The following is a 27,845-nucleotide window of genomic DNA, read 5'->3' on the forward strand; positions in this document are numbered from 1 at the left end:
TGCTGACTGACTGTCACTGAGGGTGGAGCAGCGGTCAGCCATACGACTGAAAAGGGGATGACTGACGACCTCATGTGGCGACTCTGGCAGAGAGCATGCAGGCCTACGCCAAATTACTAGAAGCAGAAAACACTTTAGAAAAGAGAAGAGAAGTATTCGCTCCAAATCCAACATGCACTAACTGTAGGCTTAACTTGGTATAGGTGCAATCTAATCTAAGAACTATCTAGCAAACAAACACAAAAAGACCAGAATTGCCATAATAAACATATATTGTCAGTGTTTTTAAAAAACAAACAAAATTAGAGTTACAGTTAGTTACAGTTCAGGATGTACAGCTAATTTTGTAAGCATAGTAATAATTTAAGACTATAAAAGGATTACAAATATGTATGCCTGTGTTTATGTCAGATAAGAGCATGTTGATTAAGACAAGAGTATTATTTTTAAATAAAAATGAATATTCATATTTGCATTTATTGAAGATACTTTTAAAAATACTGAGGTTGTTAAAAAAAATGAATATAAACACATTTATGTTAAAAATAGTTCACAATGTTTTAACATGTTGATTGTCTTGTTATATTACTAATCGCTGTTGGCACCTTTAAAACTGTAAAACCTTGCTGAAAGCATGAACTCAGCTCGTGAAACCAATAAATAAGAATAAATAACTTAACTACGTACATGTCAAAAGTAACAAAGTTCAATAACTTAATATCACAGTCATCATGGCAGATTTATCTCATTAGCATGTTTTCTAAAACAGGGTTTGAATTTAAACTGTAGAAAACTCAGAAAACTTGCAGAACTGTGAAGAACTCTGGACAGCAAGAATAGTATAGAGCACTGGTGATAATCAAGGATCTTGCTCGCAAGCTACATCCACCAACATGTTAAGATCTAAAAGGGAGAAATAAAACAAAACACACACACACACACACACACATTGCTGGTAAAAGCTCATCTGTACACTTTACCAATACTTTCAGGAAGTCAAAGACAGATGAACTGAGTACTAATTTGTAGGTCCAATTACCACATCCATGACTGACAAACAAACAGAATGGGTTGTGTGAGTAGTAAGTGTGTAAAATAGTTGACTTAAAAAACTCACCAGGTGATTTGGTCTGCTTCCTGGAGTTACTGTCATCTTGGGTAATGTCACTCAGGTTAATGGTGGTGTCCACCTCATTCTCTAATGCGTTGTCAGAGGATTCCACATGATGCACAGCATCTCCATTCACCTGAGGATAAATAAGATATCTTTTCAGCAAACCCCTAGTCCAAATGACAGTCCATACGCCATGATCGGTGGCATACCTACCATACTCTCTAAAACAATATCTATTTTGATGATGAACTGAAATCATGTAAATGAAGCCCTACAGGAGACACACATACCTGGTTGACACCAGTGGATGCAGGTTCCACAGGCTCAGGCAGGGAAGGCCTCTGCTCAGTGGTTTCTCCTGAGGCAGCCTCTGGCAGACTTGAAGCAGTGCCACCTCCCACAGTGATGGCAATTCCCGATGGCACATTCCCTGGAACAGCAATGATAATTCCACCCATTGGGACAGGGCCACAGGGAGCCATTGTGTTGGAATCCATGGCAATGGACATGCCAGTGTTGTTGACTGAGTCACCAGCATCACCTTGAGCAGAGGTTTGGGCAGACACGTCGTAGACCTCACACTCGGGATGTGACTCAGCAGGAAGGGCAGGATGGTAATGTTTCTCTGGTGTCTCCACTTTCACCATGCGAAGCTTTGGGGAAGCCTGAAGCTCATCAACGATTTGGAAGACAGTGTCAAGGTTAACATCGTTCTTCTTCGTTTCCTGTAACTCTGTGTTTTGCCAGTCTTGGTTCTGGTTATTGGGATGTAGGTAACCCACTTGATAATTTGGCTAAAATGTATGAAACGAAAAGTGATTAAGTTAATATAATCAAAATCTGGTGACACTGTCAACGAATAAACAGCACCAACAATACAACAAGACTATCCTACCTGAAAATAGCTATAATGAGGAAACGAGGATGGAGGAGTCTGGTGAGCACAAGAACTCATATCGGTGTCCACGTTTCCTGATGGACAGCACTGACACACTGCAACAAAAACATTTAATACATTTGCAAAGCAGTTTTAATACTGGAAACATGCCATTGCTGTGTCATATATGTTAATAACAAAACAATCCTAAATCGGGTATATTTTGTATTTAAAATATATATTTATTATAGTTCTTGCTTACCAGCAGGATAAAATCCAGGACGATATTGAGAATGGTGAGGTACGAAGCCATTCACCTTTTGCCCATTGACTGAAACACCCTGTGACCCCTGCTGGACATGCACCGTGGTAGGGTTGGGCTGCACTGGACAAGGGGGCTCTGTCATGAACCGACGTATTATAGAAACGGGTATCCCTTTATCAGTGTAAAATGTGGTAGGGGAGGAAGCATCTCCATGACCCATTATCCAGCCACGGGATGGAATAGGAGTTCTGTCGTATTCTTTTGGCTGAACAAGGCCACGATGGTAGGGATGGGGAACAACTCTGTCCCGAGACAGCCCCCGATGGATTGGTCCTGCAAACATCGTACCTTTGGGACCACATTAGCACAGGTCTTATACATTTATAGATATGTAACATGACAATGCACGTTAACGTTATTTAAATAAACCAACTCGTCCTTTACAACTAATGTTAATTATTGAGTTTGGTGTGGACGTCAACTTACCTTGCTTTTCAATTTGATCTCTGTCCTGTTCGGTCTCGGGAGAATTTACCAGGAGTCTTCTGAAGCGACTTGGTGGACGACAGTTTACTTCCAGTCCGGCTTCAAGTTTTGCTTTGTTTGTACTCGTTAACCTTTTAAGGTTCACTAATAATTCTGGGTGATCCTTTTTAAAATGTGGATTATGGAAGTGGTGTTGAACTCCCTCCATTAGCATTAGGTCTCTTTCCACAGGCCTCTCATTACCTGGCGCGAGCACCACCTTTCTGAATCCATAGAGGTTCAATTGACGAATGAAACTTGTAAAATTTGTTGTTTTAAAAAGGTCTGATGGTTCTCCATCAGGTTTAATTGGTGACAGCAACTCTGCTTCAAAGTGCTGTTGATCGATGATCACGCCTTCCCCGCAAGTATCCCATCGAATGGAACGATTTTTGGGACTGTTGACTAAACGCCACAACTTCGCGGGGAAATTGTTTGGGTTGATTGGGATAGTAAGGAGAGCCTCTTCTACGTCCATGGTAAGATGATCACTGCAAAATAAACATTAATTATGTTACGAAACCAACAATCAGCAACGCTACCGGAATGTTTGAATTTAATCTTATATATTTCCGGCCTTTAGATAGCATCAACTAAGTTGCTAATACTGGCTGATTGTAGCTGTCAGGCTAGCTGCTAACAATAACGTTAAGCAAAATACTATGAAGTTCACATTAGCCATCAAGTTATTCTACTTGGTAATTAAGAAATCTAAAATGCCTGGTTTATGACCAGATCGATGAATTTCTCACAAAACCAGTTAAACATGATATTTATATTATTGAAAAGTTAGCTAGTTGTCTGGATGGTTCATTTACCTGCGCCTTCTTCCAGCAGCTAATCTAGAGTTTTGAGGTGTCTTCTCAGAACCGTTGAAAGTATTCCCGAACCGTTGTGCGCGATCTCATTTGATGTGTTTGAATTCCATACAGAATGTCACGAGTCATGTCGACCAATTGGATGATTGTTGCTGTCCTGCTGGCTACTTTGCAAAGTTACCATGCTGGGTGGTCATGAATTGTCAATACTTAGGGGAGAGTCAGGCTAATTCACTTTATTTATTTATGTATTTATTTATTTAATTTAATGTGTTGTAAGACTTCATTTTGTCTTTCTGTGTTAAAGAGACTGGCATCAAGTAGGACTAAAGTTCAGCAGTAAATCCATTAACAATTCACATGCCCACAAACAGTGCTGCAGTCTGACCATCCTTTCTGGCACTGGACATTGATGTATTTTTGTGCCAGTTGGGCTGCTGATAGCATTTGCAAGGTTCTGTATCCTCTTTTATAGGTTATTCACTTTTTTCAGACCAAACCTCTTGCTCCCTTCATTAGTTAATTAATAATTCATAATATTGTGATTATGGTCTCTTACAGCAGAGATGGGGGACTCGAGTCTAGTGACTTGACTCGAGTCAGACTTAAGTCGCCAGATTGAGGACTTGTGACTTGCTTGATCAACAGTGAGAAAAGACTTGACTTGACTTGGACTTGCTACTCATGACTTGAGACTTGACTTAGACTTGCATGCAATGACTCGACAAGTCATTGCTGTCTTGGTTAATTGGTGAATAATAATAATAAAAACTATTTTCGATCGGATATTTCCTGTTGCATGTGGGCGAACCTGGCAACCTCTCTACTAGGTGCTAGGTGACGCGCCCGCCATCTACAGTAGAGCGGTCGGGGTTTAGAGGATGGAAGCTGTTACCAGTTCCCAAAATAATAACATTTGGATTTAAAGACTATTCAACTCAACAGAAGAAACGATTCGCCGAGTGCAAGGTGTGCAGCGCAAAAATATCCGACACATCCAGCACCACGTCAAATTTTATCCGCCATTTCCGACTAGGCTACACAAGAAAAGTAAGAAATGTCTCTAGCTAATTTCACATAATTTTTTAATCTAACGTTAGCTGGCAGCTAACATCCCATCTCCATCAGTCAAACGTGACAAGAGCCTACTATTTGCATCACATTAAGTGTTATCATGTTGACTTAGTTTCACATTGATCCCGCCTATCAAATAGGCTAACAGACAATTTGACTGAAATACGGTATCTGAAAATCACTCAGAGTGCGCAAATCTCCTCCAAGCGAACACATCACCTCCTCTTGCATCCATCCATAACTTTTTTGCGAACAAACAAACATATACAGACAAACCAACAAACCCCGATAAAAACATAACCTCATTGGTGGAGATAAAAACTTCGAAACGGTCTTTGTCCCGACGCACATAATTGTTGACATTCTCGATAATGTCGAGGGGAAGCTGAGACAAATCATGCATGACTGCAAGTAGGCCTAGGCTATGTCTTTGCGTTGGATGAGAGTAGGCTACAGATGTGATGGATGTTACATCACATCTGTACTCTCATCATGGACGTTAAATGTCTATACATTCTTAAAAATGGAGTGGGAGCATACAGTAAATGCATTGAATATGAGGCTATGCTGCACTAACTGGTTTTCAGTTTTGTGCTATCATTGAATGATGATTTATGTGAGCCCTTTGCACTAAAATTAATAATTTTCACTCATGTGGCTGTGAAATACTTGTATTTGTCGTTAGGGAATGTATAGGCCTATTAAAAATGCATGTGAGCATGTCACAAATGAAATGTATATACAGTATGTAATATAGCCTACATTTAATTCTTATTCAGAATTATTTTGTAGCTTCTCTCATGTCTGATGTGCGAAAGTGCGCAGCCACATTTGGCCCTCTGATGGTGATGATAAAAAATTGTGGCCCTCTTAGTCATGAAAGTTGCCCATCCCTGGTCTACCACATCAATGTAGCTGTTAGTTTGTTAGCGCTAGCTGCTTTTATTTTTGTTAAATCATAAAGTATAACAGCCAAACGCATGCACAAACAAACCCTATTACTGTAAATGTATGTATACGTATATGAGAGATGTATGACATAAATGAGAAATGGGCCACTTTCAAGAGTAAATCGTAGTATATAACATAGAAGTGTCTGCATTTCATTTCCGTATGGTATTTATTAATGGAATATTATGCAATGAAAACATGAGCTGCTGTTCCCACGATAAACTTCCGTGTTGAGTACTCTGCCTGGTAATTTGGTACATCAGGCCCTGTAGTCGTTCCTAGTAATTCTGATCCTGCTGGTCCTAGTGAGCATTTATAATTATTCTTTAGCCTTATATCCCCTTCTTCTATTTGTTAGCCCTTTTGTGCAAAGGAGGGCTACATAAAACTTAGGCTGCCGTCTCTTCAAGTTTTTAGGTTGTCTTCCAGCTTATCATATGACTTGACTTGTGACTTGCTTGACCTAAGCTATGACTTGACTTGACTTGACTCGACCTAAGCTATGACTTGACTTGACTTGACTCGACCCTCACAAAAACGACTTGGGACTTGCTTGAGACTTGAGGGTTAAGACTTGAGACTTACTTGAGACTTGCATATGTGTGACTTACTCCCATCTCTGTCTTACAGTCACACAAACCATAGCATTTAATCCCTCAGGTTAATCATTGTTCAAAGTCAGAATCAGCCTCAAATACACTGGAAAGCGAACTGGTTGAGGAATGTCTTTCATCCAAAGTTATATCAAAGGTATGCCCAAGTGATAGGCCTATTTTAGGATCACTTGTGGTCTAAAAAATAAGCTATTTATTTGTGGATTTTCTGTGATTTGTATAATACTGTGATTTTGGCCTAAATGATTCATATTGCTGTTTGGTTGCCTGTGATGTAATTGTTGCCAGGCCTTCTTAGTCTACATGCATTGGTGTCTTGTGTTCTTGCGATTTTCTTGTTATCTTGTGATATAAAAAGTAATAATAATGGTATTTTTGTCTACCTCTGATGCATCACTGTATTGTATAACTTGGTAATTGTTTTTATTTATTTCTTCCAGGCTAATTCCATGATTTTCATGTATTTTTGAAATTATGAGATGATCTTATTACATACTGTTCTGTATACTACGGTGTGCTATATTGTTTTTTGTAAATTTATTAACAGACGATCTACGCAAATTAATGCATTCAGGGAAAATTGTGTTATAGGTATGGGACAGCCTGGAAAAAATCCAGACTTATTCATGAAGTGAAAAGAGTCTGGTGACTCTCTATTGGGAAACGTTTGCAATACTTGCATCGAGACAGGCACTAACTTTGAAATCATTGGTCCAGCCTTACCAATCATATTGATCAGACATTCATAATGTTACTTCCTACTTTGCGTAAAAACTGACAATAAACAGCATCAACAGTCAGGTGTATGTGGGTCTACCTTTCCTGTAAAGTTTTTTTTTTTTTTTTTTGCATTTTTCCAACAACGTTTTTGGATGTTTGCAGGTGCTGCTGAGTCTCTTTATCATAAATAAGTTTCGGTTTTGTCTTCCCCTAGTCACCTATTGACTTGACATTTTTCTCGTCTGAGGGAAACGGTTATGATCCATGGTGTTCCAGACTAGATCTCCCTGAAAGAAGATCTAGGTCGGCGGGGTCAGACTAGCACTACAGGGCCACTCTGGCAGAAAGTGTATTTAAAAAAAATATTTTGTCCCAAATTCCATCAGCATTCTTAACCAAACTACACATACCTTTAATGTGTCTGAGATATCTGTATGTCTATCTCGTATATATTCAATTGTGTTCTATTCTATTCTATTCTAAGGAGAAAAGACTTGGAGTTGTCACTCTCCTTGACACAAAAGGTCTTTAAAGCAAAAGTTGAGAGTCGTTAAAGCAAAGGTGTCCTTATTGACAGTGATCTAAGTTGCAACAGCCACATGAAACTAAATACGCTTTTTACCACCTCTAAACATCGTCAACTTTCGAGGTCTTGTGTCAAAGCGTGATTTAGAAATCTCTCCTGCAGGATTGATTACTGCAATGGGTTTTTCACAGGCCTTACTAAAAAGACCCTAAAAAAGCTTCAGGTTATACAAAATGCAGCAGCTGGGGTTCTCATGAAAACTAAACTGACCACATTTCAGTCCCTGTACTGGCTTCCAGTAAGTCACAGCTAATTGACTTTTTGGTTATTGTATCTGGCTAAATTAAAATGTGTTAAATAAATAAATAACGAAATAAAAATAGGTTCAAACAAAGTTGAAAAAGTTGAAATATTGTGCATAATAATAACAGATAGGCAATAATAATAATAACAATACTTGGCTGGAACACAGTCTGTCACTCAGTATGTAATATGAAAAACTCCCAGGAATGTTCACACATGAGTCCAGTTGATGGCGGTAGTGTACTAAGATTGAGGTTGCAAACGGCCATATCCACAGAAGAAGAGCGCTTGCTTTTGTCGCATCTTGTTGATGTCATTATTGATTGACGGAAAGCAGTGTTGTGGTTCTGTGTTGACTTTTCTGAAAACGCTATATTTCTAAGTTTTGTGTTTATATATAGCTTGAATTGTTTTCAATGGCATTAGACACTGTGCCGAAGGATTTGCGGCATTTGCGAGCTTGTCTTTTGTGCTCTCTTGTGAAGGTAGGCCTAATGTTGATTTAATTGTAAAGCTAAATTGACGTTAGCAAGTTAGCCTCGTATTATTATGAGTGGAAACCTTTGGCTTTCTTTTTATGTTTGCCTTCTGTATTTCTCTGTTGCTACAGACAATAGATCAATTTGAGTATGATGGCTGTGACAATTGCGAATCGTATTTGCAAATGAAAGGAAATCGTGAGATGGTTTATGAGTGCACGAGTTCATCCTTTGATGGGTAAGATTAGATTGGTGTTGTACGTCATTGTGATCATCATACAACTAACGTTACTCTTAAGAGTATGTATTGCATAAGAATATTGTATTGCATCCAGTTCATACCCATCTACATCTATCGGCATATTCTGTCTTTTGTGGTTATCATTTGCATGATCTAGGCTACAAATTCCTTTTATTCTTTTGAAAAAAGTAGGCCTATAAGTGAATAGTTGGCCTGACCATCAAATGTAGGCTACTTCTGCTTATACATGTAGACATCATGAATTGTAAATAAATATGTAGTGTTTCATATTCAGGTTTACCATTTCATACCATGTTTTTCTCTTTCAGTGTGGTGTCTATGATGAGTCCAGAGGATAGCTGGGTTGCCAAATGGCAGAGAATAAGTAAGTATCCCTGTGTTTCTTGTTGGTCTACCTCTGAACGTGACAAGTGTGTGAAATCAACAAGTTTGCTTGTGAGGCCTAAATCTATCTGCAACTAATCTATCTAATCTATTGCTGTTTTCAGGTAACTTTAAGCCAGGAGTTTATGCAGTAACAGTCACAGGCCGGTTGCCCCCAGGTGTGTACAACCCCATACCAACCAGTACCCGATTTGCAAATGATTTGTCTTGGTTTCTGACAGCATTCTTTGCTTTTGTTACTTTTTCAGGAGTGGTCAGAGAGCTGAAAAGCAGAGGAGTGATCTACAAGTCCAGAGACACATCTGTGAAGACATAAACAACTCTGTGAATTGTATCATGTAGCCTGACTGGGACCAGAATTGCCATTTTTATAGTCGCGTTTTGTTTTTATATAATTTTATTATTATGACTATGATTTTTTTATGAGAATGGAATGAATGTACAGTTCATTAAGTGTTGATGTAAGACCAAAAGGACCAGGTAAATAAAGATACCAATGTATCTTTGTGACGTGGTGAAGTAATTTTTTATATTCAGGCTCTTAAGGACTTGCTAATAACTTACCAACCAAATATGCATTGTTTCAGTGAGCCTCAGTTTCTCCATCATGTCTCTGTTTTCTATCTGGACTGGGAACAGAATGAATGAAAACGGAACAGTGTATGGGTGACATAGAATATTTAGATCAAGTAGAATATTTCAGTCGATGCAAGCGTTGTCTCAACTGCTAACTAATATGGTATTCACAGTTGTCATGGTTTAGTTATAGGAAAGGTAGGAAACCGTTGACTTGTTGAATGACTCAAACCTGCTGTACTACATCCATAGGCCCTTGAAGCATAGTCAAACTTCGGCACAAGGTGGCGTTGTTGCTCAAACTGAAAATGAAATGTAACTGATCATCTTAAGTGTTGTGCAAGGTGCATTTGGGTAGCAAAGATTTACCTTACGTACAAAATAAAGCCTTTTACGAAACTACGGTTAATGAAGCTTTTAGATAAATGAGTTACCAGTATATACAGTGATACAGTGTATTACAGTAATTTTGAGTTGCGTTTGCTAAACCTTTTTAGCCTTGTGTATTTGACATAATGGTCAAAATGTTTTCTAGATGGAGCTAATGATTTAAATTTATTTGCGAATGTGTTTACTGAATGCAATAAATAATTAAGGCTCTAATGTCAAACTTAAAATCATAGTCAAAAAGACATTTTAAGATGTTTTTTTAAAAATGTCACTGATTTCATTGACTTACAGTAAATAGGTGTGGTGGTACAAAGCCAACATGAACATTCATTATGAATGTTTCTTCTTTGTTTTGACAAGAAGTTTAGTCCATTTTATTTTCCGTTTACAAAAAACGGCTAAATGTACTTTGAACATGTATGCCTTGAGTTAAATTCCATAGCGCACACACTCAGGCCCCAGAGAAAGACAAACATCCTGTGTGTGCTAAGAATTTCTGGTGCCAGCTAATTGAAAAAAACACCTTAATACACCCGACCACCAAAAAAACACATATGAGACATAATGCATGAAGGCCTGTGATCTGTGAAAAGGACGTTTTTTTCTACCTTTAGAAAATGATTATGAAAACTCATAATTATGAAATTGACCCATGTGTCTCTTGAGTTGTTCTACAGACTCTTGCCCTTTACTTCACTTTGTCCATACAGAAGAGCTCCTTCAGTTATAGGCTTGTCCACGTACAGACACCCCTGAGTGAACTCCACTACCTCAGAAAGAACATATGACCTGTAATCATTTCAACAGATACTGTAGTGTGTTTCTTATTTCTGCACTCTTAGAAAAAGGGTTCTTGAGGTGCTAGAACCATGCAGGCGTTAAAGAACCCTTAGGGGGGTTTCCTTGGATGAATCCTTCAAAATGGTTTAAAGAACCATTTAAGGGCTTCTCCTATATGAAGCATGCAAAACAGTGGTTCTGTATAGCAACTTTTTTTCTACACAAGTGTGTGTAATTTCCATTATAGATACAGTAACATTTAACATACAGCACATACACAGAGGCCTTGTATACTGTAAGCTCTGTGTTCATGTGTTCATATGTCAGAGCTGTTGTCTTTCCTGTTTTGTAATATTTTGTTATGTGTGACTGCAACTACAGCACCTGCAGTCATGGACTGCATCAGTGTGTAGGCTTGGATGAGTGGCATGTAGTGGTATACAACAAGACATTCTCCACCACACTCTCTCTCCCCCCAACAGGACTATTTTAGGTGCTGTGGTGTGAAGCATATTTTGGGCCATGCTATTCCATTTTATACTATTCTATTCAGTGAGTGGACACCTTGAATTTTCAGTTCCTCACTCTCAAACCACAGGCAGTTGAACTTTTATCTATGACTCTACTGAACATGATGAATAAAATAAAGTTTGAGAGCATATTCTCTGACAAAGAAATATTTTCAGTTGGGCCTGGGTCGAGGAGATCACATTTAGCTTATATCATAAATGAAAGCGAACAAAATTGTGTTAGTAGAATATTTTGGAATAGAGTAGTTGTAAGCAGTCAGAGTTGTAAGCATGTTGGACTTCAAGGAATTCTTTAGGGAAATTGTGTTACCATGATCACATACAGTATTGTAGTGACCCTATAGGCTTGGCAGTTAAAACTCAAATCGAGTCAGTGAAGTGAAGAATAACCTACAAGGCACAGTTTTCACAGTGACATTAAAACAGGAAGAGGAAAGCCCTATCTCACACAAGCTTGGCCTACATCGAAGCACAGAAAATGCACACTTGGTCTTGTCTGCGCACTACTCTTTGATAATGACATTTCGATCTAGACTGTTAGACATTTCTGCCTAATTCTTTCAAATGGGGAAATAAACGGCCATTGGGCATTTCTCTTGGGTCGTTGACTGTGAGAGGAGACACGTGCCTGTTCCTCTGCTTATATCTGTGTATGTGTTCCTCCTTCCTGTTTTAAAACACCCCTGCGTCTGACTTCCCCAGGTCTTCCACACATGAGGTAAGTCTGGAGTGTGTCATCACCATCTCCAGTTCCTCCTGAGGTTAACTGGTGACTGCCATGTCTTCTAAGTTACATAGTTTTTGTTTTTCAGTCATGTGTACATATGCTGAGGATACCAGTAAAATTTACCTCCCCAACCGTAGTTCACAATCAATCACCAGTTGAAAATACCCAAATGCGATGTTGATCTCAAACGGCTTCTTCTCTTTTGTCATTTCCACTTAAGTCTGAAAATGCTCACATCCTCAACTGACTAATACCAAAACTAGGCTAGCAGCTCTATATGTGACTTGGTACAGAAGGCCCCTAACCACAGGGCTTTGTAAGCCCCACCTTCCTGATGTCACCAAAGGCTTTCAGACTGCCGCCATTCGCCATTTCCCAAACAGGCCAGCAAGTTCACTTCATAACCACGACCGACGACTGCAAGAGTACTTTTCATTGGCTGACTGTTTTGTCCATATTTGGACATGTATGTTTACTGGACCATTTTATGTGTGGTAATTTTCACACATAAATATTAATTGATTCTACTTGCACATTTTTGTAAGAATTTTTAGGGAGATTTTGAGGTGTTTTTGTTGAGTCCTTGCTACAACTTTTAGGACAGAGAAGAATTTTCTTGTAGGAATGAAGATACTCAGCGATATGAGCATAAACACACCCACACACCCACCCACGCACACCCACAGTGTTGCTCATAATTCTTCATATGACCTACATCCAATCTTATATAGCAATTATAATATTCTTCAACTGAGCTGTGTGAAAGATAAAACATACTTGTCTGGCGCAAGTGTTTCCATTTGCTGAACTAGACATTGTGACACACTGTCTGACACAGAGACAGGTTTAGAGCTTGTATTCTGTGTGCGTAAGTGTGTGTGTGTGTGTGTGTGTGTGTGTGTGTGTGAGTGTGTGTGTGTGTGCGAGAGAGAGAGAGAGAGAGAGCGAGAGAAGCTGGGAGGGGAAATGGCTGCCGGCCCAGATAAGGTATATCTGAATAGACACTATGGCTTCACTGAGGTCTAGGCTTTATTGCTCAATACATAGTAATCTCAACCTCAACCTGCAAATTACAAGAGCTACAGTACATTTAATTTAATCACTGGTGGGCCTTAGTGCAGCATAGACATACACTGCAGTTATGTACACTTTGAGTCCAACACAGGACAGTGAATGTAATGGATATCAGTACCAGTATGCTTGTAAGAGATACATTCATGTTCGTAGGAATAACATATCTGACAAAATCATTATTTTGAATATCTTAATCTCTTAATCTTTTTGCCTTTTCAGCAGTATATTTGTGGATCTTTCAATAGGGTTTATAATGTCCTCAGTCTCGTGTTGGTTGAGTATGATAAATACACTTGCACCAGCCATCTACCAGTCTTTACTATGCGGGTGTAAAAGTGTGCATGGGGTAAAAAACGCGCGAAAGTGAAAGTTCAGTTTTTACACCACAAGTTAAATATATCACTGAAATATCTCAGTTATAAAGTTAGCATGTATCAGAGACAAGAGTTCGGTAGATAGTGTTTTGCAAACCAAGTATACAAAGCTAGTTAGAGCTCAGTTTTAGATATAAAAGCAAAGGTAGAACCATCTTTACAACCTGATAGGATTCATAAAAAGTACAAATCGTGACTACGGCAATGTTACATATCTAGAGACAAACAAACATCACTCATCTGGTGGTTGAGGTGCTGGAATTTAAGGTCAACAGGCAAGCACAGGATCTGAGCAAAAATGTCTTCCAACTTATTCTAGCTTTCAGTCATAGACCTTCTCTTCATAGACATACAAACCTCCGCAAGTAAACACAAATATGGGATAGTGTGATTTTTGTAGGCTCTATATGCTGTGGCACTGAACAGTGGCTCTGAACAGGGCTCTAACCTGGGGTACACTTTCTGTGACTCCTTTTTCTGTTCACTCAAGTTCATATTCTGTCTCATTTGGACTGAAATGTTTTTAACCTCTGTACTCTTGTGCTGTTATGAGTCTTCTGCTGTGGGCCCACTGCACTAAACCATGGCCTCATCTTGTACACACCTTTTCTTAAAAAAAAAAAAAAAAATGTTTTGCAGATAAACCCCCTGGTCTTCCCGTATTTGAGGAAAGAAATCTCACAATAACAACTCTCGATAATCAGCATTTCTGCTATTACATGACACGGGGGACGGCACCTGATATTTGCCTGTTGTAGCTTATGTGTAACCTGCCAGTTAAGGGTCACTCATTTTCCACCAGGCTCTGTGCCTTAACTGACACTACGCATATCTGCACCAGGCGGAGGCCCCAGCCTTCTGGGTGGAAAATAGGAGCGCCGGGGCAAGTAATAGTGAAACCTTAACAGCCCTCAGTCGATGGCACACTTGCTCACCGCACCTTTTTCCCTCCCTCTCTCTCCAGCACGCTTCGATAACCTCCCACACCGCAGGCCCCTCCTACTGTCCCGCGCTGTGCTGTCACTCACACGTTCTCATGGTTACGAGCACTCACGCATTCTCATGTTCTCCACCGCGCTGATGTTTCGAGCGTTCACACGTTTGATGGGGAATTGAAACTTTGCTGTGTATTTAAATAATAACATGGTCCCTGCAATGTGTGAAAACCACCTACCTGTGAGGATGTGATGCAAGATATTGTTCAGTATTAATTGAAAGAAATGTTGGAGTGTTGAACATGAATGTGGAGTGTTTCATATTATTACAATGCATTTTGAGTGCATAACATTCTTATAATGAATGAGTTAAATGCATTAGCAACAGTGTGGAAGCTGTGTAAATGAACAAAAATGGCAGAAACCCACTGTCACGGCAATAGTGAGAGTTCCTGTAAGTGTTGTTCATCTATGGCAGATGTCCTTTAGCAAACCTGGGGAGGGGGAAAAAAGTGATGTGTGAAGTCCCTGCTGTCCTCAGATCAGTGTACTTTCAGCTGCTGTGGTGCACCCTTCCCCCACTTCCTCTCCCTCCGCCACTCTCTTTCTGCTGAGACAATGTGAGAAAATGGCTCCCTTTGCGGCCTGTGGGCAAAAAAGACAGCGATGTCCTCTAGCTCTGTCTCTAACGGCGCCATCGGGTAGCCTGTCTCCAGTACGGTACACGCAAGAGGTCATCGGTACACGGCAAGACATTTACTGACATTGCAGATCCAAGCTGGGAAATATCTGAAGGCATGTTTTTAGCACCTCACCTGTATTAGCCACTGACCTTATCTGCAGATGGTGAGAATGGTTTCAAAATGTAGAAGTACACACCAGCATGGCTAGGACAAGAATTTCCAGGAAGACACTGTTATGGCCTGAAAAGGAACAAGTACAAGGGATAAAATAATGCTTGTTTATGAAAAAAGAACATTGAGTTCAATCTGAAGCACCCCTGTCAACCACACACAGACAGGAAATAAGCTGTGTGCTGTTGACTACCATCAAAGGCATTCTCAGTTCAAATAACCCCTTGCAGTTTCATTAATTTGACTGGTATTGTTTTTGTACTTACATAATAGAAGGACACTCTGACTATATATCAGGACCTCACCAGTTACTGCCCCCTCCCCAGTCCACTTGCCACCTCACTGCTTCTTCCACACAGGACCAATAATGCCCCCACATAAGTGCACTTCTGCAGCACTTTTACAGCCCTTGTGTTGCAACGATCCTCAATATTGTAAATTGGGAAATGGAGATGCTTGGTCATGTGGTCTTGAGCACAGCAAAGCAATACGTGCCAATGAGTTCAGATAGGATGCAATTTTGGTGTGGAGCTAGAGGGAGGACATGTTAATGAGGGAATTATAAATCAGGACATGAGGAGAGTGGATAAATACCTGGGAGACAAATAATTGAAGCTGACAAAAATGATAATCGGAGCATTCATTCTTCTCAGTAACTAAGCCAAAAGGTTGCAAATTGTAGGACAGTTGCTGAAATGGGCATGCTTGGTCTCTGGTTGAACATAGTGAACAAGTATCACAACTGAGCACACCGACACTCTGATCAAAAAGAATACTCCTCTGGAGTTTTTGTTTTGTTTTGCTTTGTTTTAAACTCCAGAGTATGTCAATCTAACTGTCTTAAGACAAAGACAAAGAGGTTGGGGGACTGCATGAGAAAGAGCAAGTGAAAGAGTACAAGTAGTAAGATGTTGGTGAGAAGAGAGAGGATGAGACTATGACTGTTAGACCTCTTCCTGTGGTTTGGACCACGTGGGGCAGGAGAGGGTTAAATAGGAGAACTTCTCCTTCTCTGCCCCATTTCTGTTTGAGCCAAGACGAGGACAACTGGTAAGACCAAAGGACAAGACCATCGCTTTATTTTTTTTATTTTATTTTTTTAAAAAAAGAAGAACCAGGGCAACTAATGACTTTATGACACCTCCGATCAGGTTTGGATGTGTGGTACGAGTTATGCAGCATCTGAGGCATATTCTTCATTCATTATTATATATTTTTTTAAGAAATGGTAAATGTTAATTTTGTGAATTTTGTTTAAATGAATGGGCACATGGAATAGAATAGAAACTTCAATACATGGTAGATGTTGCATTTTTTTCTAACTGTCATATCAACTGGAATTTCAGGCACTTTTTGCATTCAGTTATAAGGCAAGGCTTAAGGCAGGAACAAGAAAAATATTTACCATTCAAAAAATGAACACTCGGAACAAAGTCTTGCAAAAGTCCGACATTTTTGAGAGCTTGGTCATTACTTTATAAGATTTAATTGAGCAAATCATGTCAAATGTCAGATGATTTTATCTGTAATCATTTGCCAATGAGGACAAATAGTTTCTAAATACTTTAATTACTTTTTTTAAAAAAAGAGCTCAGTTGTAAGAAACAGCTTACTCACGGCAAACAAAATGGCTTCCTCAGTCATGTACAACGGATCGTATCAAAGAGTTATTATTATCAAGAATTAATACATTCTTATCTATTTTCTATTAATTGGCAGTATTAAATACTTAACTGACTTTCTTAATCTACTTTTATAATGATTGCACTGTTAAATAACACCATCTGTTCATACAATTAAGTGTTCTCTTAGATACGAGCAGACATTTTATTTATTATTTTCCATTCACTGCCATTGAAACTGAATTTTAGGCATATCACATCATCGATGTACTATACTGTTTATAAGTCTGCACGTCATTGCAACTTTTTACTAATGAGTGGAGGCAAAGTATTCAATGACTGACTGGATAGTTTTGGGTGGGGCTGATGTGTTTGCAGTGTGAAGTTTGAATTGCATTCTTTACAGAGTGTGTGTGGGGTTCAAGATCTACAGACAAGGCCAGGAAGGAGGACCCTGGCAAGTTCAGTATAGTCATCCATAAAGTAGAAAGCACTACTAAACCCCTGGCCAAAGTGTAGTGTTTCCTACTTTATGGATGAGGGTACTGTTGGCAACGGAGAGTCACGACGGACAAAGAAACACCCGAAGAAAAAGAGAAAGAGATAGAGAGAGGGGAAGAAAAAGAGGAAGCTGCTTTGTTTCAGAATGCAGTGCACAAGTCACTGTGTTACACATCTCAGAGATCCACGTGAACTGTGCACGCAATGCGAAACTCTGCAGGGACTCTTTTTTTTTTAACATGGCTGGATGAAGATATGGTGATGCATGAGATGTGCTTACATTTATTTTGTGGTTGTTTTGCTTGAGTTGGGCATTACATCATTACCTGTGTATGTGAATTTTATGACTTTGCTGAAATAAATGCATTATGAATCAAATCAGTTGGCAGCATGTTGTTATTCTATAATGATGAAGTCTCTCTATCTCTCTCTCTCTCACACACACACACACAATACTACACTACAGGACAAACTCACTGTGCCACACCACTGATATTTTATGTGAAAATAGACTTTTATTTTAGTAAAAAGGTCCATATTGAAAGATGAAAACAATCTCTGCACTTTCAAGTTGAGGACTCTCAGGAGTCCAACCGCGGATGTTCTTTCTCCTCAATCAAAACACTGCTGTATCATGCAAAAAAGACAAATCTGAGAACAATAACAACAAAAAATTGTATTTACAAGCAAGTGTCGAAAAAAAGAATTGGTAATAAAAACCTCAATGTACAAAAAAAATGGAAACAAGCTTTGTTTGGACGGACAAAAGAATAAAGTCTCTCGCTGTATGAAAAAAACATCATACCACAAAGTCAGAGCTGTGACACTGATTGGGACCAAAACACTGTGCATTATATACAGACCGGCCTTCTGCAGTTTCAATCTAAACATACTAGGCCTCCTCTGCATTTACCAACACCCTCAAAAATACTACTACAAAAAAAAAAAAAAACACTGCAAAACAAAATGCCTGGTCAATCTATAAATATATAAATAAATCCATAAGGCCAAACATGGGCATAAAAGTCATTATGCATGCAGTCAGTACAAGTACAGTGTAAACAACAAATTAAGACTAAACAACGTCTTATAAGGCTAAACATTACAGCTGGTAATCTAGAGTGCTGCTGCGGTCATCTTCTAGTTAAACTGCGGAGCTGGACTGGCGTAGGGTTATGGGTAGTGGGCAGACCAGGTCTGTTGCGTCCCTGAAGCTTGCAGTAGCATCGCTAATGGTTAACACTATTGCCTACAGCGCAGCAGGGGAAGTGCAGGTTGACTAAAGGCCATCGAGGGATATGTTGCGAGTGACTGTACAATTCAGCAAGTTTTCAGAGATGACCTCTGACCCTCCCTCTACTCAAAAGCCCAACCAAGACTGCGTTGGTAAGGTCCTTGGCAATTTTTTTTTACCTCCATTTAGCTTCTATTGCAGGAGTTTCTCAAGTTCAGTAATTTTAACTTTCAGCAACTTTTCAACAACAAAACATTGTTGAAAATGTACTGACAACACCCATGTCTGGCTGCTTCTCCGAAGTCAGTCGTGCTTCGACCCACTCCCACTTATTGGCTGGTGTTTGATGGTAGGTGTCTAGTTGTCATAGTAACATGCTGAGCACCTAATGATTTGGCAAGAATCGTATCCTGCGGTTCAAACAGCCACAGCTTAACACACAAAGCTGATAAACTACACGTTAAACCTGAGAAGTTCACATGAGCCCTGTAATGACAAACACACACAGAAAAATAAACAAAAACAAATAAACAAAATAATTCCAAAAAGAACAATTACTGCATATTGTAGTGGTGGTACCAATGAACAAACAGTTTGGCTACACTCACATTTCTTTAGTCCATGGTCCTATAACCATTTGTGTGTTTTTGTCATTCACTGTTTGTATGACAAATGTGTAGCCTCTAGCGTTATTGAATAAGTATGAGTTTGTGTAGAATACTTAAAAATAACTCGATCACTCCTAAAACGGAGGCAAAGCAACAGAATAAAAGTAACAGATCTTTTCACAAACAAAAAAAAGACAGGCTCAAGGCAGACCACTGCAACATCGTCCCACATATACACGCTCTTAAGTGCGAACTCACACACGCTAACTTACACACACACACACACACACACACACACACACACGTTTACCGTAACAAACACAAAAACGCGCGTCCGCACCACAACAAAAAAAAAAAGTAAAAGAAACCACTCAAGTACGAGTTCCGAGACAACATCTGAAAACAGGCAAAGCCAAACTTGCACTCGCACACGCTCACGCTCACATGCTTGTCCACATAGCTTGTGTGAGGCTTACGCGCTCACGCAACGATCACCAGTCACTTCTAACAGACGTCCGTCATTCTGGCCAAACACACACTGTTAGGGTTTACATTTTACTGAGAGCACGGGCCATTTTCCTACGGTCCCTTGTGTCAGTGTGCCAGAAAGAGAAAAAAGCGTGAAAATATGAGAGAAATATTTACTTGTGACAGCGAAGACAACCATGAGTTTTGTCTTCCTTAGAGCATAAGCTGCATAATGTCATTAGCGTCTAACACCCACAGATGGCTCTGACTGGGTCTGCGGCATGTACACTTTAAGAAAAGGTTAACCAACGTTTATACTTTTATGCTGCATTGTGTTTTGTTATATTCAGACTCTTCAAAACGGACCTACAGAGGATGCATTTTTAGTGTTAGTTTAGTGTTTTAAGCCCATTGCTGCACCTAAACAAATAGCTTGCCAGTGTGTACTACTCTTGCTTAATCTAGTGTCTTATAATGGGACACTTTGGAGCCATGCAGGGTGCAGCTGATTCTTAAGATGATGTCATCCCAAGTATTGTGTTACATTATGGTATATATTCTTAGGAAGCCTCCATCTAGGAGAGCCTAGCACAGTGAAACTAGTCTTATTGTATAATACATATTACAATTAAATAAGATTAATTTGAGACTAACCAACATAAAAAAAAGTGCTTCCTGTATGGGGAGGATTAAAAACAAACAAATAATAAAAACAAACAAACAAACAGTCACAGCGTTCACTCCTTCTTGCTGGATCCCAGCTTTTTAAACAGCCTCTTTCCTTTGGAGAAGAAGCCCTTCTTCTTCTTGCCCGAGAGGGAGGACGGGTCAGTGGGCAGGGGGCTGTCGGAGGCGGTGGTCGGGGTAGGGCCACCGCTGGCCGGAGCCTCGGGGAGTGGTCCTAGAGTGGGCTCTGGGTCTGGGTCGGCGTCGGGTTCCGGTCCGGACGGCGTGGTCCTGTCTGGTTCAGTGTCCCCCGCCAGGTCGTCCCGCTCCTGGGGCGCGCCCTCCCTCACCTGGGGAAGGGTCAGGGGTCAAATGTGAGCATGTGACCCCCTTAGCAGTGAGGTAGTTAAACTAGCCATTCACATAAACTGGTAGTGGAAACACGCTATCCAGACAGTGAGTCATCCGATTACCGAGGTGAACACAAACTGCAGAAGCTGATCCATGTGGTCTTTGTTATGTTGCTCACCACCAACGACCTAAACCCCCCGACTGGGTTGTGGTTTAGCAGTTGGAAGAGAGGGGGATTCCAGTGCTGACAGAAGCACTAAGATGTCTGTGCACTAAATACAGATTTGTCTCATCTGTAGCTGAGAAAAAGTCATTGGACTGCGGTGACCACATACGATCATGAACTCTATTCAAATTCATGATCAATAAATAAATCATGAGCTGATCGTTTTAATGAATAGCATGCATGATTTATCACCAGTACCAGAATAACTATATAACTATTAATAAATAAGCATGTCTGTCAACTTCCTGCTTTGAGAATCATAGCAATGTTACTGTTAATGATTGAAGCATTTCCTGATGTGATATCGCTCAAAAAGGGTGTGAGCTATGACTTCTTTTAGCCATATCTGTTAACATGTCTTTGGCCAACTAGTGCAGGGTGGGTGGGGTAGGACGGGGATGACTTCCACGATCAAAGCACATTACATCAAAACATAATGGGGCCTGCAGTTGGTCCAAAAGACAGACAAATGAAGGGCCTGTTATGACTTTTAGAAGGCTACAATATTAACGCTGGGGTCTTGTTAATGGCAGGGGACTGGGAATGCTACAAGGCAACAGGAGGCTATGAGGAGGAGGAGGAGGGGGGTCTTTACTCGTCCAGAATAAACACTTACGCTTTACGCTTGTGCACACTTCGCCTGTATCTCTGCATTGGGTCATGCAGGAAGTAAGGGGAGGGTGGAAAAAAAGAGACACAGTATTGTAAAACCAAACGCATGCAAAACTCAACAAACTCTTCAACAGCTAACAGACATAGACCAGAGGCAATACAGGAAATGACAGTGAACAGTGATGATAAAGTGCTGTGTAGCGACAGACATTCGTAAGAAAGGAACCGTCTAGGGACGTTGAGCTCACCGGGTCTCTCCTAGCATCCATCACTACAAGGTGGTCCATCGCTGCAGCCCCACCTAACTCCTCTACGGTCTCGGGGAAGGGCTGTAGGAAGTTGGACGGGACCAGGCCTTTGTGTCCGTTCAGGTCTCCCTGTGGTTTTCACAAACAGACGTTCAGTCAGACAGGTCAACCCTCAGACCGCGCTCCATGGTTCAACCCCGTTCTAGCCTTCCGTTCAGCTGTGAACCCAATTACAGCTGGCAACTGTATCCAAACCATGTCAATCTACCACTATCAGTGTAAATGACCTGAAAGGGTTACTTATTTTGCAGGTTTTAGAAGTTGATGTGTAATTAAAATGTACATGATAGGAAGCCTGGCAGACTAATACGTCAACATGCTCACTATTAACATGACCTTAACATGGGTACTAATTCCTGGAGTGATCCGCGCCAAAAATCAACAAGTCTATGACCTCAACAGCACGGAAACCTAAACATGCCTTTTTTTCCCAAGCAAAACCTGCTTGAGGTAGAGCTGGTTGTGTGGTTTTAAATCATGACGGGAAAATGACTCGACATTTCCTCATCTGACAACAAGTGAGGTGTAGGTTCTGAGACCGCAGAGAAAATGAGAGAAAAACAGAACTGTTCCCCGCTACGCCCACTCACATAGAAGAAGCCGTCGGCGTCCATGTCACCAAACACATAGATGATGTCCCCAGCGCTGAAGGTCAACTCCGCCTGAGGAGGGGGGAGAGGGAAAAAAGACACATGAGACACTGAGAGAGGTCTACAGTGAGCAGGGTAATAATGATGAGGCATCCTGGTCTCTGTTAAGGTGAAATGACTGATAAACTACAGTGTGACGCAATGCAGGATACACTGGAATCTACATGTATCTAACCAAACACATCTAATACACAGTTACCATGTACTTCCCGCTCTTCCCTCCTCTATCTCCTTCATCTACCACCTTCACCTCCAACTACACTGTGACTAGTACTCAGAATGTCGACACTCTTATCCTCTAGTAACAGAAGTGACCGATGCAGTAGTAATCCCTAGCTACGGTCTCTTCAGTACGATTGCTTGAATGTTGAATTTGCTCCAAGTTGTTTTTGGATAAAAGCATCTGCTTAATGTAATGAATGTAAATGCATGTATCTGTGTCCTTGATGTCCTAATGTGATAATTACAGATGTAATGAGGATGTGACGCAAAGGAAGTCACCAGCAGGCAAGCACATGGTGGAGGCCTCACCTCTATGTCTGCATTGGGAGAGCTCTCTCGCGGATCATAGTCAAAGATGGCCACCATTCTCCGTGGCCCCGGGTTGCCCGTGGCAGCTCCTGATTGGCTCCGATCTGTCGAAAAGGAATCGAGATGACAAGAGTGTTTACGTGCCCTGTCCATGGAGGCACAAGTAACGGGAATAGCAAAAGCGCTTCCTTCATCCACCTCCCAACCCTCAGCTCATGTTTAAACCACTATGCATATATACCTTAACAACTTAGCAAAAAACAAAAATCAAAAAAAAGTACCATACTCATGAACATGGTTTGCACATTGCAACATACATACATGCGTACACTGTAAACATCACGGACACGGACGGACATACAAACGTTTAGTTACACACAGAGCAGGAAGAGTGTAAACATGCAGGGATCTGAAAAAAAAGTAGGATGGTCAAAAAAAAAGAAGGCCAAACAGAGAGTTAACGGTTAATGAATGCATGCGTTTTACTGAGTTAATGAGATGAGAATTCACTTGAATGGATCTTCACTCAGCAGATGGTTCCTAAGAAAGAAATGACCTGCAGGCGAACATGGACCACACAGTGTAAAAGAGGTTAGAGTTAGAGTTCTCTGTGGATAAACATGCTGTAAACACACACACACACACACAGACACACACACAGGCCATGCGGTCCTGTCACATGCTGTTAACAGTTAGACTCAGAAGGGAACCCCATCCCCGCCAACCCCACACTCCAACCATGCCCATACTAAAGACCAGGCAGGATACAGATGGGGCCATGAAGACAAACAGGGGGGGGGGGGCTATGAGGATGGGGTGTGTGGGGTGGGGGTGCCAAACCTTGACTGGACGAGTCAACCACAGAGCTGTCGTCCCACACTCCGGCCGATTCCACTGGACAGGAAAGACAAGCACGTTAGCCATCGGCCGCAGGGGCTCAGCACTAGGAGCTCAGAGACCAACACTGCAGCCGAGCACACCCAGGCCAGGTACACACACACACACACACACACACATACATAACACACACACATAGAAATATACACTACAGGGCACAGCCAATCACGGGAGGGGTTAGGGACTCACCAACCAATCACACACAGAAACAAAGGACAGAACAGGGACAAGATGGAGGTCAAAGGGGAAGACTGTATGGCCAACTTCAGCTGCACCATCACAAGTGTTTAACAATGTTTAGAGCTCTGATGGACATTAATATGGGGAGCATGATCTCCAGCATGCACAAGTATTATCAATGACGTATGCCAGTGAAATGGAGGAGTGCAGGCCATAATTTATCTGGCCATATGGCGTATTGCAATATACCACTGGGCAATATGTTACAGCTGAGTGATATGATGGTTATGTAACGAGGAGATCTTGCAAAAGCAGAGCACATCCAAAATAAAACTCAAAAAGAAGGTTCGCAACAAAGCGAGAGCAGAGGCAGGCGAGAGAGAGAGAGGGAGTGAGAGAGAGAGAAAGAGAGAAAGAAGGAGGGGAGTGGGGGGGGGGAGGAGACACGGCGAGCATCGAGACACACCTTTCTTGGATCGTCTAGGTTTCGGCGGCGGAACAGGGCGGCGTGGAAGCTGTGCGTGTGAGCGAGTGGTGCCTTTATGGAGGGGTCGGGGGTTTTGGGGTGGGGTTGTTGTTTTGGGGGAGACACATCGTAAACAGAAAATAAGCAACGCAAAAAAGCAGACCAAGGACAGCAGACTTGAATGAATGGCACAGAGAACCAAACGCAAAAAAAAAAAAAAAACACACACACACACCCCAAAACAACAAGAAAAGAAAGACAATAAAAAAAGAGAGCAAGAAGAAAGGAACCCAACCAGCAGCGGAAGAGACAGTGAGACAAAGTGAGAAGGAGAGGCGGTTAAACACGTCTGCAGAGCCAAGAGCGTTCTGAAAAGGAAGAAACAGGACACAGGCTAGCGTGTGCCGTCCACTCCTGGCCCACTGGGGTCAGGGCGCCTAGCAGGCCAGGGCCCTCCCTGCAAAGCCACAGTTCGTCAGCAACAACCACAGGCACAAGGGGTGGCAAATTCTCACTTAAAAGAGAAGGCATTTCAGTCAGTTCAGTTGACTCACACGTGTTAATCCCAACGGGTTGAGAGGGGATGATGACCCTTCATGGTGCCACATGGTTTTAACCCACTGGATTTGGGTCTCTGCCAAATAGCCTTCTTTTTTTCCCTAACAGCTACACTTATTCAGCTGGTTCCATTCTACATACATATTGTACATTTTCCCCATGCAGTCGATGAAGAAGCCACATGACACTAAGGGCAAGAACTGGCCATCTTTCTATGTTGAAATACGGCCCCTGAATTATAGTCATTACAGTTACAGGCACCAAACATGGCACACTCTCTTAAGAATACTCTCTATCCTCTCAGCGGCTGGTTGACTTCAGAACTGTGGAGGAAATGGAGCACTGTAGCTTGAGACAGATGTTGACAGTTGTGCAACTGCAAACATCTGCCGGAACATTACAGCTGCGCTGCGCGTCTACACAAAAACGACACACTTACAGATTACAAAAGTTGACATTAGAGGAAAATGTCCTAATACTTAAAAACTTTTGTCATGGCTTCATTCCTACTCGCTGTCTGATGCACATCATGTCTGAGAATGCAGATGACCGTTGGAAATTTATGAAAAGTGAGGAATGGACAACAGCCGCACAGACGTCGAACAAAAGACATTGAACGATCTTCAGAACAATCAATAGTGATGACCAGAGCAAATGGTGCAAACATTAGAAAAAATCAATGCACAGATGGCAATGCCATTTAACACAAACCAACATCAATGAGATCAGTACACTGTGACACAATACAAGCATGCTGGTATGCTGACATGTTATTCCTTTAACAGCTGGTCCTGCACCATATACTGTACCAATACTCAGAGTATTATTCTCAGATGAATCAGGAGCAGTTGATCTGGAATCAGCTATTAGGAGTGGGGGGAGATGACCAATAGCTTGCAGCTTGTAGGAGAGCTTTTCTCTTAATGGAGGCTAATGCTGATTGGAAAAAGGAAAAGGGTCGCCCTGCAGGGGTTGTGGGGTCGAGCTTAAGAGGATGATTGACAGCTCAGCCTACCTATCTTATCCATGGATGCCTCGGTGGCGAGGAAGCCCTGGGCCAGCAGCTGGTCGCGTGTCTCCATGTCGTCCACCTGGATCTCGGACACCATGTTGCACGGGACGTAGCCCATCCGACCATTACTCTCGCCGCGGAAGAAGCCATCCGCATCTTTGTCACCATACACCTATGACAGGAGACAAGAGTTTTGTGTGCGTGTGTGTGTGTGTGTGTGTGTGTGTGTGTGTGTAGGGGGTGGTTGTTACTACATCTCGTCATTACAGTAATTGCACAAAAATAATTTCATTACTCTTCATATCCAGTATACTAATTAAAGACGTTTTGTATGAAATCAAACCTACTTTTGAAATACAGTAAAACTGCACTTCTACCTCAATATATACAATAACTGGCAACTGCGCATGGACAACGTGGCTTATAAATAAAAATCAAGTGCTTTAAACCAACACAAATGTATGATGTTCCCCCGAAAGAGATATACTATACTACTAAGTATGTGAAGAGGGAATATTCTATAGGAGTTGTGCACAACATGGACGTATGGGGGACACATTTGGGTCATTTGGAGTCAGGTGGTGGTGGAGTGCGAGTGCTTGGCCAGTACCTTGATGATCTGTCCCTCTCGGAAGGGAAGCTCCTCCTCCACCGCGTCAGGATTAGGTGACATGCTGACAGGGTCGTATGGGAAGAGGGCCACGAAAACCCGCACTGTGTTCTCCCCGATCACTCTCCCTGCCTCTCCGACCTCTGAATGAAGACACACACACGCACGCACGCACGCAAGCACGCACGCACGCACACACACACACGCACACACACACACACACACACACACGCACACGCACACGCACACACGCACACACACACGCACAGATATGCATACACACACACACACACACACACACGCACACACATACACACGGGCACACACACACGCACACAAACACACACACTAGGTGTCAGTGTTCACGTGTCAGCTGACGACCACCTACCCCGCCCCTCTTGCCACCCCCGTGGCGCTTGCAATGGCGCAGCCCAGGCGTGTCCCTAAGAGAGGTAATCATGCTAAACCCCCTGAGCCTAAGCCAATGTGAGCCGCTTGAGGAACGTGCGCTCATGATCCTGAGGGGGGAGAGCGAGAGGAAGAGAGAGCCGAGAGAGAGAGAGAGAGAGAGAGGGGGGAGGGAGGGGGAGAGATCGATCCACCAACATATTCATCACATGTTCACACCTTAAGACACCTTCTACATCACACTGCAAGGTATAAATCACTAGCATCTCTGACGTTCCAGAAACGTCTCTGTAATTATCCCACAGAGGTAGTAATACGACATGGCTACATGTCCAGTAAATGGCTCAAATGGCCCAGATGAGGGAAGGGGCTGGGGTGCGGCCTGATTAAGGCCTGATTCTCCTTGACCCTTTCACTAGTGGACCTCAGACCAAAAGATGACGGACATCACACATGCCCTCTGTCTGTACTGCACGTGTGTGTGTGTGTGTGTGTGCGTAGGGGAATCTCTGGTGTGGAATGGGCGTAGGGGCCTCGCTGGTGTTGCTTGACAGGACGTGACGAGGGCAGGTAATGCAGCTCGAATGAAATTTACAACAGTGGCAATTAGTGTCTCTGCTTGACTTTGGCTTTCCCAATGAGACGCCTTCTATCTCATTAGGCAGGATCAGTCCATCTGCACTGGGCCAACAGTCAAGGATGGAGGGACAGGCAGGACAAGCTACGCCATGCTGGTGTGTGTGTGTGTGTGTGTGCGTGTGTGTGTGTGTGTGTGAGTGTGTGTG

General features: G+C 41.8%; 3 protein-coding genes across 8 annotated transcripts in view; 1 reads left to right on the plus strand and 2 right to left on the minus strand.

Annotated features, from left to right (window-relative positions):
* Positions 1-27,845, minus strand: part of LOC134080032 (RIMS-binding protein 2) — a 210,831-nt gene that overhangs the window by 151,720 nt on the left and 31,266 nt on the right. For 3 of the 6 annotated variants that reach the window (XM_062536236.1, XM_062536235.1, XM_062536234.1), the window contains exons 18-25: positions 26,653-26,795; positions 26,046-26,214; positions 24,473-24,544; positions 23,770-23,823; positions 22,930-23,033; positions 22,339-22,410; positions 21,689-21,817; positions 17,771-20,601 (exon numbers count right to left, since the gene is read on the minus strand). In XM_062536236.1, the coding sequence (XP_062392220.1) occupies positions 20,323-20,601; positions 21,689-21,817; positions 22,339-22,410; positions 22,930-23,033; positions 23,770-23,823; positions 24,473-24,544; positions 26,046-26,214; positions 26,653-26,795 (1,022 nt within the window). In that variant the 3' untranslated portion in view covers positions 17,771-20,322. Of the gene's footprint in view, positions 1-17,770; positions 20,602-21,688; positions 21,818-22,338; positions 22,411-22,929; positions 23,034-23,769; positions 23,824-24,472; positions 24,545-26,045; positions 26,215-26,652; positions 26,796-27,845 lie in introns of those variants that run through there. The other 3 variants (XR_009939155.1, XM_062536237.1, XM_062536238.1) reach the window with 3 other exon arrangements.
* hsf5 (heat shock transcription factor family member 5) lies at positions 255-3,683 on the minus strand. Its single transcript, XM_062535560.1, has 7 exons — positions 3,600-3,683; positions 2,743-3,272; positions 2,254-2,604; positions 2,010-2,107; positions 1,405-1,908; positions 1,118-1,247; positions 255-903 (listed from the first exon to the last, which is right to left on the minus strand). Exons 2-7 carry the CDS (start codon positions 3,257-3,259, stop codon positions 860-862), a joined length of 1,644 nt encoding a protein of 547 aa, XP_062391544.1. The 5' UTR covers positions 3,260-3,272; positions 3,600-3,683; the 3' UTR covers positions 255-859.
* supt4h1 (SPT4 homolog, DSIF elongation factor subunit) lies at positions 8,090-9,413 on the plus strand. The gene is made up of 5 exons (XM_062536228.1): positions 8,090-8,272; positions 8,398-8,504; positions 8,837-8,892; positions 9,017-9,070; positions 9,161-9,413. Exons 1-5 carry the CDS (start codon positions 8,204-8,206, stop codon positions 9,226-9,228), a joined length of 354 nt encoding a protein of 117 aa, XP_062392212.1. The 5' UTR covers positions 8,090-8,203; the 3' UTR covers positions 9,229-9,413.

This window comes from Sardina pilchardus, chromosome 5 (genome assembly GCF_963854185.1).
Source record: "Sardina pilchardus chromosome 5, fSarPil1.1, whole genome shotgun sequence".
Classification (NCBI taxonomy): domain Eukaryota; kingdom Metazoa; phylum Chordata; class Actinopteri; order Clupeiformes; family Clupeidae; genus Sardina; species Sardina pilchardus.

Coding starts and splice junctions, on each gene's coding strand:
- hsf5 (XM_062535560.1), bottom strand. CDS start 3,259: ATGGACGTAGAAGAGGCTCTCCTTACTATCCCAATCAACCCAAACAAT. Junction 1,248..1,404: donor CATCCACTGGTGTCAACCAG/GTATGTGTGTCT, acceptor ATTTATCCTCAG/GTGAATGGAGATGCTGTGCA. Junction 904..1,117: donor GAAGCAGACCAAATCACCTG/GTGAGTTTTTTA, acceptor TCTCCCTTTTAG/ATCTTAACATGTTGGTGGAT.
- supt4h1 (XM_062536228.1), top strand. CDS start 8,204: ATGGCATTAGACACTGTGCCGAAGGATTTGCGGCATTTGCGAGCTTGT. Junction 8,893..9,016: donor TGCCAAATGGCAGAGAATAA/GTAAGTATCCCT, acceptor TGCTGTTTTCAG/GTAACTTTAAGCCAGGAGTT. Junction 9,071..9,160: donor CACAGGCCGGTTGCCCCCAG/GTGTGTACAACC, acceptor TTACTTTTTCAG/GAGTGGTCAGAGAGCTGAAA.